Source organism: Sceloporus undulatus, chromosome 2 (genome assembly GCF_019175285.1).
Source record: "Sceloporus undulatus isolate JIND9_A2432 ecotype Alabama chromosome 2, SceUnd_v1.1, whole genome shotgun sequence".
NCBI classification, from domain to species: Eukaryota; Metazoa; Chordata; class Lepidosauria; order Squamata; family Phrynosomatidae; genus Sceloporus; species Sceloporus undulatus.
This window is the reverse complement of record NC_056523.1, coordinates 103,307,532-103,322,013: the sequence shown is the minus strand read 5'-3', so window position 1 is coordinate 103,322,013 and position 14,482 is coordinate 103,307,532. Positions and strand designations below refer to the sequence as shown.

The following is a 14,482-nucleotide window of genomic DNA, read 5'->3' as shown; positions in this document are numbered from 1 at the left end:
ACAATCCACCATTGAGATTCAGAGATGTGTTCACCTCCTCCTCCATTCTCACATTCCTCTTTCTCTTCACAGATTGAGGAAAAGAAGGGAAGAGAGGTATATACATGAGAAATAAGGGGAGGACACAGTGAGGTGGTTATCCCATCTTACTTCTTTCCTTTTCAGCCCCCTTTAAAATGCTACTTTGGGTATTTGAAATATTGTTCTACTGCTTATCAAAATACATTTGTGATACTACTCTGTACCAATGGATAAACTAGGCAGTTCTGCAATCCCTACTTTTCTTTTCTGATGTGTTTTTAAATGGACACTCTTAAGTCAGTAATTCTCACAGTGTTTCTTCTGACATAAGAAGCTTTTAGAGGGTTCCAAATGAGCCAAATATAGCTTGGCAGGCAGCTGTCTGTTTTATTTCGATCCCAGGACCATAGAGATCCTAAGTGAATTTGGCATGTCTTAAGGATTTCATAGGAAGGATTCTGAAAGGCTCCGGAACGAGAGGGATCACCTTTTGGCTCTTTACAAGACCAGTTAGCACATGAAGCAACATATGTCTTACAAGTAGAGGGATCAGCTAGAGGGACAGATTGCACTTGTCTTAAACTTAAGTTACACAAACAACGTGCCTACGTTTTTTATAGAGAGTTGGCCTTATTTGTGCATTACTGTATTAGAATAACATACATAATGACCATGTTTTATTTCCTTAATTTGAAGTACTGCTACTGTATAAGATGTCACTATTGCTGATGTATAAACTTTAAAACGTCTGTTACTTTTTAAAATTAAGTGTTCAATTATCTGCCTGCTAATCTACCAAATTAATATTGCAAAACTGAAAGGAAGGCTGCTTTTTGAATTCATTAAAAGGAAGTGACACTTCATGGGAACAATATAGCTTGCAGTTTACTGAACAAAAATATGAACTATAGCCTATTACAGAGTTAAATCAGAATGAAAATGATTTCAGATACATATTTTCAACATTTCAGAAAGTAAATAATATAATGACTTGTGGCTAGAAAGTATATTTTAAAATGTACTTTTGCACCATGTTCTTATCATTCCTACAGACCAGCAAAGAAGATAAGTTGTCTAGCCGTATCCAAAGCATGCTCGGAAACTATGATGAAATGACGGATTTTATAGGTGACCGGTCCCTCCAGAAACGTTGCGGAATGCCCAAGCCAACAGTACCATCAACAACAGACGAAAAATCAAACCAAAGTTTCTTTGGTGATCAGAGACATAGTAGTGGTTCTCATCAGAGCAGCAAATGGACACCTGTAGGTCCAGCACCTAGCACTTCTTCTCAGTCACAGAAGCGGTCCTCGGGTCTACAAAGTGGACATAGTAGCCAGCGTAGCAGTGGCAATAGCAGTAGCAATAGTGGTCAGAGGCATGATCGTGACTCATATGCCAGTAGTGGGAGCAGCAGTAGTCACAAAAAATCCCAGCATGGATCAGAACACTCAAAGTCCCGTTCTTCCAGCCCCGGAAAACCGACTGCTGTTTCTTCTCTGAATCCCAGCCATTCCAGATCTCATGGAAGTGATCATCACAGCAAGGAACATCAGCGTTCGAAATCTCCGCGAGATCCTGATGCCAACTGGGACTCACCTTCTCGTGTGCATTCATTTTCTAGTGGTAACCAGTCTTTTCCTCCTTCACTCATGTCAAAGTCTAACACAATGTTGCAGAAGCCTACTGCTTATGTAAGGCCTATGGATGGTCAGGAGTCCATGGAACCAAAGCTATCTTCTGAACACTACAGTAGCCAGACTCACAGCAACAATATGAATGAGCTGAAGCCCAGTAGCAAAGCACATCTAACAAAGCTGAAAATTCCTTCTCAGCCACTTGATGTAAGTTTAAAAAAAAAAAAAATAGATGTGAGAGGTGGGGATGGGGAGGATGATTATGTTGTCATTCCATGGACTAATCTCTGGATTATGGATTTCCTAGATATTGAAATCTGAATACGCTTGTAAGGACTTCTAACTAAAATACAACAATAAGCATGTTTATTTTTAACACCCTCGCTTCTACCTCTTTTGCTATGATTCTTTGGTAGCTGGGATATTTGTAATCCTCTGTTCTGCTATGTTATTAGCAGGCCAATCATAAATTTGTGCTAGGCGTTAATTGTTAATAATAGCAGTTCTGTATTGAATGTACTACAGCCTGGTCCACATCAGCAAAAGACTATGGATTGATCTCTTTCTGTCCATGGAAGGTTCTTGATCCATTGGAGGAATCTCACAGAGGGAGAAAGGGAGGTGATCTTTATCATCTTCTCCCTTCAGCCCTTTGTACTCTCTGAAAATGTGTTCCAGAGGTTGGGGAATAATGTGAATGTCAGCAATGAGGATTGACAAAAATCACTCCACCCTCTTCTGCTGATAGGAGCATTTTGAGAGGGTGTTCCATGTTTGAAAGAAAAAGAAATGTCCTATGACATTTAACAGATGAAGTCAGAGCCATCAATTCTGTCCTTTTGTGTTTGGCACATGTATGCCCCCAAAAATGATGTTGTTATTTGCATACATTAGGATAAAATTACTTTTAAATATAACATATAGCAGTCACATCTGCATTTTGATTAAAGAGCTAGATCTAGGAATTACTTTTCATTCCAGATCTCGGGGATGAAAAATGGATGAACCCGAATAATAGGTTTCATCAGAATATTTTTAGTAAGCTTCAATTCATGAAGCAGCATTTGTAAAATGATTTTTGGTTTGTCTCAGGATTTTAAAGTGAGATAATTTTCAAGTTTCATGTATGTAAGAGCTATTGATTGTATTATTGGAAAGGATAAGTATGTTGGCAGTGTATTGAAGGGGAACCCTTTATATGAAATATGCAACTTCATGGGTTTTTTATACCTCATAACTGTCTACTGCTTGTACCTTAATTTATCCAAAGATGCTACTTTTTAATAGTTAATCCTGAATTTGAAACATTAGATGATTTTTAGAATCATTGATTGTCAAAGAATTAAAACATTAAAATTAAAAATATATGTGATAACACTGACATCTGAATATTGATTTGTAGGCATCAGCATCTGGTGACATGAGCAGTGTGGATGAAATTCTAAAAGTAAGTTTTGTGTTGGCTTTCAAGATTTACTTGGTTAATAAATGTGTATGTTTTGACTTTATCCAAAATGAATTGCTACAATACATTTTACATTTCTTTATATATTTTTGCATACTCATGTAAGAAAAACATATTCATATATTAAACTAGTTAACAATGAAACTGATTGATAAGAATAGATCTGGACACATTCTGAGAGTAGAGGGACTGTTTTTATGTCCCCAGAACTCAACAGATCCTGGACAAGCCCTAAATAAAAGGACAAATTCTTAAAAGAACACTTCCAGTTTAAAAAAAAAACAACCCCAAAATGTATGTGCTACTCTTTTATATATAGAGAAAGGGGCATTTACTGGGGAGAGATGATTTAGGGGAAACAAAAATTGTGGTGGAGGACCAACATTTCTTTCCCCTGGATTAGAGAGCTCTTTATATTTTTCTTCCCTGGTGAATTGGGTGAGGGGAGAGTCTGTTTTTAAAAAACCCTCTCATCTCCTGAAAAACAGTGGAAAAATTATTACTGAATGATTCAGTAAAACAGTAGAGAGGGAGGGAAAATATTATAGCAGGCTAATCATAATAGACCCTTAAAAGATAAAGGTAAAGGTTTCCCCTTTGTCATGATTATCAAGTTGTTTCTGACTAGGGGTCAGTGCTCATCTCCGTTACTTAGGTGAAGGAGCCAGCATTGTCAAAGATGGCTCTGGTGATCATGTAGGCAGCATGACTGCATGGAACACTGTTACCTTCCCACCGAAGTCGTACCTATTTATCTGCTTGCACTTTTACATGCTTTTAATTGCTAGCTTGGCATAAGCTAGGACTGTGATGGGAGCTCACTCCGTCATGTGGTGCTTGGGTCTCGAACTGCCGACTTTGCAGTCATCGGAGTCAGTATCTTAACTGTTAAGCCACTGTGTCCCTAATAGATCCTTAAGTGCCTGCCAGTTTTTTTTTAAAAAAATTGATATACAAAAGGTTGCAATGTTAAAACTGTCTCTATGAAGAGGGTGTTCCACAGTCCAAATACTGTGACAGGACTTCCTTTTATTGCCATAAAAGTGTATCTACTAACTGCAGTATGGAGATTCTTAACTTAGATCTTAAATCAGGAGTGGAAAAAGTGTGACCCACATGCTACATTTAGCCCCACAGCCCCCACCCCATTTCTTTACTCTATAATATCCATGTACACACTAGAGGTGTTGTGGGTTGCAATTTTGCCACATTCCCCCTCCCCCAGCTGTTTTAGGTTCAGAAGAGGCCTTTTATCTAATAGGAAGTTACTGGGAAGTTATCTTTTGGGTCACTTCTTGTTGTAACAGAAGGCCTCTCCTGAGCCTAAAATGGCTTGAGCAGGCAAAACTGTGGCATAATTGCCCCTCTTACCTCCTAGAGGGTATGTAGGGGCAAAATATTTTGATATTTTTTCTGTAGTGGTTGTAGTTGTGCAGCCTACCAGGTTTTTGGGGGGAACAATTGCAGTCCCAAGCCTCCAGTCATTGCCCATACCTGCCTTGAAGCAAGGTCAGATCAGCACTTCTTCAGGTACTTAGGGCCCTGAGTGAATTTCAAAGGTACGCACTAGTACCTTAAATTGGGTTTGGAAGAAAACAGACAATAAGTGCAACTCCTTCAGAACAGATGTAGTGTATACCTGGCTGGTAATTTAGGGTGAATAATACCTTCCAGAAAACCCACTACATACCCTGAGGCACTAGATTCTGTCTGGTCCTGGAAGTTAAGCAGGGTCAGCCCTGTTTAGTACTTGGATGGGAGATCACCAGCAAATATCAGATGCTGTAGGCTGTATTTTAGAGGAAGAAACTGGCAAAACAAAACAAAACACCTCTGATTATTCTTCCCTCATGAAACTCTATGAAATTTGTGGAGTTGCCACAAGTTGCCAGGAGATTTGAAGGCGCACACACACATACATAAACACACATAATACAGTGAGCCTGTGCCATACACGGGTGCACCATACGTGGCTTCCCGCATATGCAGAAACCATGTGGGAGAAAACCAATGGCACATGTGCTCAGGTGTGTGCACTGCACCACGCCATAGGCTCACACCCCATTATTTTCAATGGGGCATGAGCGTACACGCTTTTCCCCTTGCGTGGTGGGTGGTTGGGTCTGAAACAGATCCCCCATGTACTTTCCAAGTAATATGTACCTGGCAATAGCTATGAGCATTCTGTCAGCTGCATTCTATACAAGTTGAAGGTGTTGGGCCACCTTGAAAGGCGGCCCTATATATAGTATATTAGGACAGTTTAGTTGAGGGATTAGCAGGAAATTGATCACTGTGATTATTTTACTCTGGTCTCAAACAGTCAGAGGTGGCAAACTAGTTTAAGCCAACAAAAGGTTCTCCAGGCTACTTGCGGGATGAGTGACAATTATGCTAAAAGAAATACTCCCAGATTAGGTACCTTTTGTTCCAGGTGAAGTGCTGCCCCTTCTAGAGCAGCTTCTGTACCTGTTGCTTAGAGGTAGGATCCACCTGCCCACAGTGCTGCCCTCATATCAGAATTTAAATATACTGGTCCTCATGAAGCCCATTAGTGAATTTGTACACTAACTCAGCACCTGCAGAGACTCACCTGAGACAGATGACGGAAAGAATCTACTCCATTTTTCAGAATTATATTAAGTTAAAAAAATACAAATCATTTCTGCATTGATCATTGCTCATTCTTTCAAAGCAAAAATATTTTTCTTAATACAGTAGGCCTTTGGTATCTGCAGGAGTTTGGTTCCAGGACTTCCTATGGTTACCAAAATCTGTGGATGCACAAGTCTTGTTAAATACAGTGGTATAGTAAAATGGTAAAATGGAGTGAAGTATATAAAATGACAAAATCAAGGTTTGCTTTTTTGGAATTTATGCATATTTTTTAATATTTTCAAGTGGATGGTTGAATTATCTGTGGATAAAAAAAATCCACGGACATAGAGGGTCAACTGTATGTATAGCCAATTCATTTAAGACTGGGGGTTGTAATCAATGGTTTCCATCTGTCAGCACAGCAGATACAGGTAGCAGAATAGATTTCCCCTCGTTCTCAAGATCTGTTCCAAAGGAGAAGGGCTCTTTCTCCCCTCCTCCATCTCTATATGATCCTGTTGATGTAATGGTTTGCTATGCTGGTTTAGTGCATTTTTTGTAGGCATGCACAGTGGTGGCAGCAAGAGAGCAGACAAAGATTTTATTGTGAAGCTTCTGAGCAACTCAACAGTATCCAGCCAGTGAGATCCCAGCCATAGTTTTATGTTTATGTTTGTTCTTCCCAGTTTACAGAACCCTCTGTTTTTTTTAATACTCTTTGGACGAATAGTAACGTGAGTCAGTCACTGATAGCATTGAAAGTAGTGCAAGTATTGCCAATATTTAAATATCTTAAGGTGTGCCTTTTCTTTAGATTTAATATAGAAATATGTGGTGGTGTTGCATATCTTTTTTTGTTCGTAACAGGAAATGACCCATATTTGGCCACCTCCACTGACTGCTATTCATACACCTTGCAAAACAGAACCTTCAAAGTTTCCATTCCCAACAAAGGTGAGTGGATAACACAAACTATTTCGTAACTCTAGATACATCTCACATGACTCTGCAATTAGGATTTTACTTTTTATGAATCAAGTCTTTCATAATAGGATTGTAGCAATTTATCTGAATAATTTTTTGGATTGGAATGATTTTAGTTCTCTTCATCTGTAACTTTTTTGCCTTTTAACCTGGTTTGCCTTTTCTCTTAAACATGTTACATTCTTGTCAGTTCTTCTCCTTGCAGTCTTACCTAGAAAATTTTTCTAACAGGCATGCCTTCATATGACACAGTGTGTCATATAGATTGGCTATTTTTTTTTTTGTCAAGGAACCCTAGCTCTGCATTTTTTTCTGGGCATAATGTTTTGTAGTCTTTTGACTGTCTTAACCTCTTGAGCCACCAGTCCAACATAAATGATCCTGGATAGATCTAGAGCAGCTTTTCTCAACCTTTGTGACCTGGAGGAACCCTTGAAATAATTTGCAAGCCTCAGGGAACTTCAGCATAAAAATTATAATATCTACAATTTTAAAAAGGTTTATTTTTTCCTCATCGTTATCTTGGAGAACCTTTAGTAACCTTCCGCAGAACCCTAGGATTCCAGCAAACCCTGTCTGAAAATCCCTGCTCTAGAGGGCTCATCTCTGCATTGTACTGTTCATACAAACATGCAGAAATTAAACGTATCCAAAAGGATTCTAAGTTAAGCAGTACTTTTAAAGGTGCCTGAGTATTTTGTAAAATATCAGGAGTGCATGAACACTGTATTTTTTTAGTTGCTTAGGAAGTTTACAGTAATTTTTGTACAGCTTATTTTAGGAAAAAACTGTAGTGAATGCCTTGTTATTTAAGAGGACCACTAGTGGGATTTCCTTTACTCAATTAAAAAAAAGTGTTCTGATGTTTCATTGGGATAATACTATATGTTAAATTTTGGTAAAGTCCTTCAATATAATGTTTTAACTTTCAAGAGCATAAACATCATATAGTTGCATGTTTGTAAGCAAAGACTTACAAACCACATATATGGTATAATTCAAATACATAAGCAACATTATTGTCCAGAATAGGTTGTAGTTCATCGATGATATGTGTGAATGGTCTTAGCTGAGAGATGTATGTCACCACTAGTGAGGTTCTGTCATTTTCTCTCCTCAGTCTGTTATGTAATAGATTAGTCCTTGGTACCGGTCTTGCCTTGTTTATACCCCACTACATGAAGATTTTTTTAAAAAAAACCTCACCAAATAAAGAAGGCAAAACTGGTACTCAAGACTGTAATCTATTAGAGAATAGACTATGGACAAAAAATGACAGAAACCCACTAGTGCTGACATACAGCTCACAATAGAGATCACTCACACATATCAGCTGCAACATATTCTGGACAACAATGCTGTCCTCTCAAGGGCTCTTGGTAGCAAGCCTTTACTCACCCGCAGATAGTCTTCAAACAGTTACTTACCTACTGGAGGACACACAACACAGACGTGGACATGGGTACAAAGCCTTGCCACAAACTAAGATGCCAACTCTGCCCACACATCTACTCAGGATCACAGGACCTAATGATGTCACCCACAATATTAGAGGGACTTTCCCTTGCTCATCCTCCAGTGTAATTTATGGCATACTATGTCAGCAATGCCCTTCAGTCTTCATTGGGCAAACAGGTCAGTTCCTGCACCAGGGGATAAATGGATATAAATCAGACATTAGGAATGAGAACACACAAAAACTGGTTGCAGAACACTTCAGTCTTCCTGGGCACTCCATCTTGGTCCTCAGCAGTTCCTGACCAAAAATCTATAAAGGAAGATTGGAAAGGGAAACAGTACAATTGGAATATACAGTGAGCCTGTGCCATACGCGGGCTAGTTATAGGTGGCTTCCAGCTTACACGGAAGCTGCTGGGAGAATTGGAGAATGGCGCACAGCCCCGCAGTGAGCATGAGCCCCATTATATCTAATGGGGCTCAAGCATACATGCCTTTTGCCTTACGCAGGATGGGTGGGTTCCGGAACAGATCCCTGCATAAGGCAAGGGCGGACTGTATACATAAACCGCAGTCCATCAGCAGTGGGTTGAACAGAGACAGTGGTTTTCTGGCACACTACACACATTCTAACACTAGCTAACCCTTCAGCCTTATGGGAGCTCTCTTGGCCAGTGCATCACACCCACTTTTTGGTTTCCACATTACATCTAAATACTCATTCATATGGTTATCTGTTGACCTTGGCTTTAGGCAACATCCTTTATCTTGTTTTGTTCTCCAGCAACCATGGTTAAAACTGAACTTGTCGCTGCATCTCTACACACACAAAGTTTTGCAATCTTATAGACATTCTCACTCACAGACTGCTATATAGGTGTGTCCCTACCACATGCATCTGAGGAAGTAGGCTAAAGTATATGAAAGCTCATACTACTAATTTTTCTCTTTCAGTTAGTCTCAAAATTAGTCTCCCTTTGCAATCCACGTATATTTTATTTCATAAATATAGCATTTGTTCCCATAGCGACATCTGTTAGCTAACTTCTTTAATACAGATCTGTGGAGTACTAGTAATAGTGAATGTCCTACAGTCACATTATGTGGCAGCTAATGGCAGTATTTCAGCTTTGTCAACTTGTGTTATCATTTTTATTTTGCTTTTGTTGAGAGATGTGGAAACCTCCTACCTTAACAGATTCAATGTAATCAAGCAGGCACACAGTATGTACCTTAGTTGCCTTGCTCAGCTTTATGCATAGCTACATGCTTTCCTGGCAAGGATGCTTTTGTAATTCAGAACAGGCCATTGACTTTACTATAATGACTTTTTTCGTACTATTATTGTTGTTGGATTTCTTTGCAAGGGCAGTCAAGTTGTCAATTGGTATACATGGTTTATTACTTTGCAATGAATTATAAGTTTAAGTAATATTCCACAAATCCCAAAATTAAATTTCTGTTATAAACATAAGAACAAATCTTTTCGTGTTATTTCCCCTTGCGTTATTATGAATGTTTCCTCTTGTAACACTGCCTTGTCTAAAAATTATTCTACCAGCAGTGTTCATTCATAAGAAGTATTTTTTTTTTCATTTGTTGCTAAAGGAGGGCACTATGTAATAATTCCCCTTCCTTTCCATTTTTTGTTCTTAAAGCAAAGGGTTTGGGCTCAAGTTCTCCATGAATGATTTTATACAAGAATTGGGAAGCTTTGGGAACAGTTACAAAATAGTGCCTTACTTAATAGACAGGCAAGAGAAGAAGCTTCTTATGTGGGCATTTTCCAGTAGAGGTTGTAACACTGATTGAATATAACTAGGAGTCTTAATCCCTTTACGTTTGCCACAACCAAGTAGCATAATAATTGTAACTTTGTATGAGTAAAGGACAGCACGTGAAAAATCACTTTTAAGAGGCAATTCCAGAAGCTTTGGATTGTGACTCTCATCAGTCTCTTCCAGCTTGCTCACTGGTGAAGAATTATGGGAGTTGATGCTAAAACAAATGGAGAGCACAAATTCTCTATCAGCTTTAAAGGGAGTCACTGTAATTTATAAGAGTGATTTCCCCCCCCCCCCCAAAATGTAAATGTCCAGAGACAACCAGGACTAAAGTTTTTCTTCTTTCAGCGCACTCTATTTAACAGATAAGTAACTTTTCATATTCTTACAGGAAACACAGCAGTCTAATTTTGGCACTGGAGAACAAAGTAAGTCCATGAGTAATTGCTCTTAATTATTTATCTGTCTGTTGCCTTTTTACATTCAGATTTCATTTGGGATGCTGCAATATTCCTCATAAAGTGTTATTAGTAATGTGTCAAGATCTTTGGCAAAATAAAGATCTGACTTAGATTGTTTGTGCTGTTTTATTGTGTGTATGTTATGTGTACACACACACACATTTTCTGGAGCTACCACTAGGATATGATTTCAGAATATTAATACAGTGATTGATCCATTTTTCCCTATAGAAATTTCTGTTGAATCTGTTGCTCATGTTGAGAAATGTTTGGAATGCGATGTGAATATGGCAGATGTATTTAGTCTGTGGGTATCAGATTGGTTTTGTACCCTGTAACGTTTATAAGTGAGACAACTAAGCAACAAAACAGCTTTACTCCTGGACTACTTGCATTTTCATCATTGAGCATAATTCAAAGCAGGCAGTGTCTGCGTTAAAAACCTGTGTGTGGTTGTGCCAACTGTTACTCTTTTCTGTCCTCCTAGTGCTGCTAGTCTTTAATATAAGGTTGTTACTTTAAAACTGTTTTCTCCCAAAAGGATAATCGCAAACAGCAGTTTATTTGATGTGAACGTAACAGGACTGCATGATTTAATTTGCCATGTCAGACTACAACTGCTTTAACCCAAGCAGCTGATATAATTAGTAAAAGCAGATCTAGTTATTCTTATACTAGCTCAGTTCAGATGTTACAAAGCAGAGTGCCAAACTTGTTCTGGTTATCAGGTCCTATACCCACAGACAGGTAATTTCTTCCCCTACTTCCTTTTTCATAGATTTCCGCCTTCCGTTGTAGTTTGGAATGCCTATAGTTTGGCATAAAGTGAGACTCAGGCAAGCCGTGGTATAATGATAGTTTGCCTTCACACACCATTGAGTAAAATAATAAATGCCAATATTGTGGTAATTTTGTTGTGTGTGTTTTCTGTTGATTTGGAAGGTCAGTTTTGCCTCCACATGTGTGATTTTTCCTCTTGGTGGTGTTTTTCATTTATTAACCATTGCGAGTCTTCTGGAAACAGTAGGCTGTATCTGGTTAGCAACACCATTGCTGCAATAGGCAGTGAATTACTAGGATTATTCAGTTACTACCTCAATTTCACTGCACTTGCAGTCTCACTCAGTGGCATAAATAAGTGTTGAAATTATCTCTTTAAATAAAACAAAATTAAAAAAGAACCTACTTAGTGATTGTCTTGGGGCTCATTGAGATTGGCAAAATTAGTTAGAAAACGATGGTTTTAATTGCTGTGCTATCCCCCTCCCGTCTAAAAATGATTTTATGTGGCTGTTCTTCTCTTTTTCTAACATTCTTTGTTCTTACCAGAAGAGTGTTATTTAAAGAAAAAAAGTTTTCTGGGTGCCATTCAAGTAATATAGTTGATAAACATGGCTCATTTTGCATCATTTGTTGACACATTGCTAGAAATGTTAGTTTGTGATGATTGCTGGGGTAGTGTCAAGTCCCTGTGCCTCTTCCCTGTTTTGCCTCCAGATGTATTTAGGGAAAAACAAAATGAGACTCTTGAGGATTGGATAGCAGAAAAAAAAAATCTAGCGGCAAAATAGAACAGGAAGTGATGGTATTGGACACACTCTCATCTATCTTTACAAGCAAGATGTCCACAATGTCTCGCATTTTGAGGAGGTTTTAAAAAGCCAGGATGTGTATTTGAACAGTATTTGCATTGGAAAGTGACAAGAACTATCATGATGCAACATTAAAGAATGCAGCAACGTATTTCTCAGAATGACTCCACCCTGGGTACTACTTCTTAATGTCTATAGACACATCTAATATTTTGATTGTAGGCATTAAGTTAGGATATACTATTTTGAAATGCTATACAGTCAGCCCTCCATTTTCGCGGGGAATCCGTTCTGGACCCCTCAGCGAAAAAGGAAACTTGCAGATATTCAAGCCCCATAGACTTGGCTGAGAGTGTGCACCCCATTTTAACCCCATCTGTTTGCCTCTTGCAAGTAAGTGAGGATTGCGGTTCTGAAGTCTTTGAAAACGGAGGGACAGCTGTATATTGTTTTTGACTTTGGAGAGAAAGGGCTTCTTGCTCAGCAGTTGTATAAAAGAGATGATAACAGATCTGCTGTTAAGATAACAGCATCACCAGTCAAATGCACTAAGGCATTGCATTAGATAAGAAATAGCATATTCTGTTTAGAAGTATGTTCCATTGATGTTAAAAGAAGAATTCATTTATAAAGTACTTGTTGTCTGAACAAGGCCTAGCCTGTCAGTTTTATAGTTGATTTTGATGTTAGTCTTTCACTTCTGGCTCTCTTAATCAGATTAAAATAAATAAAATAGAGTAATACATCTAGAATGTACTCAGTTGCATCCTACATCTTCAGGCCAGTGGTGATCAATTATGCTGCTCGTGGAGCTGAGTGAGTAACAGGAAAACAATACTTTATTTACATTCATTTACTTCAAGTGTACTATTACACAACACCTATTTGCATTATTTCTTATTTCATGCATGGATATTATACAGTTTCCATTTATAGCTTTTTTGTTTGTAGTATCTTGGATAATATGTGTGTGTGTATTATAGCTTAAATGTATTTTTTCTCCTTTTAAAAATATCATCTAGAAAGATACAATCCTTCATCAAAAACTTCTAATAGTCACCAATCTAAATCGTAAGTGTGTCTTATATGTTTCTTTGAAATATTTACAGAAATATTATAAAAGTATAGAAGTGGCTATATCTATACATTGGGATGATTTCCTTTGTTTCAAGCTTCCAGGAAATATAAAAATAGTACAGCAGGCATATAGTCAAGTTGGACTAGTTCTCTCTTTAATTTGATAGTTAAATGTCTTTGGGGAGAGTTCTCCCTCTGTGTGTCTATTCAAGCTGCTTTTGTTTACATGCATTCTGAATACAATCAACCAGATGCTGTTGCATGTGTAGAACCAGCTGAGTGCAGTAAACTATCATTGTTAAACAATTTTATTTTTATTATTACTGCAAAATTGCCTGCTACATTGAAGAATTTTAACCCCATTTCTGTTTTCATTCCAGGTGCGAGTCGAACCAGACAGAGTAAGATGCTATTTTTTTTTACAGTAATGTCAAATGTTTTGCTTAATGTAGAACTTTAAGTTTAATTCAATTTCTAAATTTAAATAAATTGTGAACACTTAGTTAATAATTTACATTCCAGCTCTTAGGCTTTTTATTTAAAAGCTTGAAAAAGTTCAAGCATCACATGATTGATTGATTGATTGATTGAAATTTTATTTATATACCACCGTTCCTATGATCACGGTGGTTTACAAAACAAAATGAAAATACGATACAGTACAGATTACAGATATAATACAATACATATCACAGATTAAAAATCAAAATCCCGCCTTCCCTTACGATACAACTCCACTCTCCTACCGCTATATCTCCCCTTGCCCCACACTACTCCAATGGGAGCCCCTCTTAACACAGCCGCACCTCCCTCTCCCTCACCAAGCCAATTACAAACCATGTCCAACAAACTCCTGACAATACTAGCTACACCCCTCTCCTCAATCTCCCTCCCTCCAGAAAGTCCACAACGGCGGCACCAGGCAGTTGTCCTTGGCACTCCTCCCTGATGATATAGGGGCATGAGCGGGGAGCTCTGCAGGGGAGCCGGCGAGCCGGCTTAAAGAGGCCACTCCCACGGACCCTCCCCTTTGAGCAACGCCGCTCCAGCAGCAAAACAGAGTCCTCTGGGCTGCTCCTGCCCAGGTGGAAAACGGGCAGGCGGCGTCCTCTTCGGGGGAGCCGGCGAGCCGGCTTTATGGAGGCCGCTCTCACCGGCCCCTCCCCCTGGAGAAACGCCGCTCCGGCGGCAAGGAAGAGTCTCTCTGGACTGCTCCTGCCCAGGTGGAAAGCGGGCGGGTGGGCAGTTAGGGAAGGAGGAGCCTCTGTCTTCAGGCTAGCCCCTGATGGAACTGGGCCAGCCTTCCCTCTCCCTCAGAGGCTGAACGATGACAGTTAGGGAGGGAGGAGCCTCTGTCTTCAGGCCAGCCCCTGATGGTACTGGGCCAGCCTTCTCTCTCCCCCAG

At 39.0% G+C, this 14,482-nt stretch overlaps 1 protein-coding gene across 4 annotated transcripts in view; it reads left to right on the top strand.

The window, feature by feature from the left end:
• Positions 1-14,482, top strand: part of AFF4 (AF4/FMR2 family member 4) — an 82,767-nt gene that overhangs the window by 31,890 nt on the left and 36,395 nt on the right. For all 4 annotated transcript variants that reach the window (XM_042447953.1, XM_042447951.1, XM_042447952.1 and 1 more), the window contains 6 exons: positions 1,074-1,865; positions 3,061-3,105; positions 6,589-6,675; positions 10,339-10,375; positions 13,023-13,071; positions 13,458-13,478. In XM_042447953.1, coding sequence (XP_042303887.1) covers positions 1,074-1,865; positions 3,061-3,105; positions 6,589-6,675; positions 10,339-10,375; positions 13,023-13,071; positions 13,458-13,478 — 1,031 coding nt within the window. The remainder of the gene's footprint in view (positions 1-1,073; positions 1,866-3,060; positions 3,106-6,588; positions 6,676-10,338; positions 10,376-13,022; positions 13,072-13,457; positions 13,479-14,482) is intronic.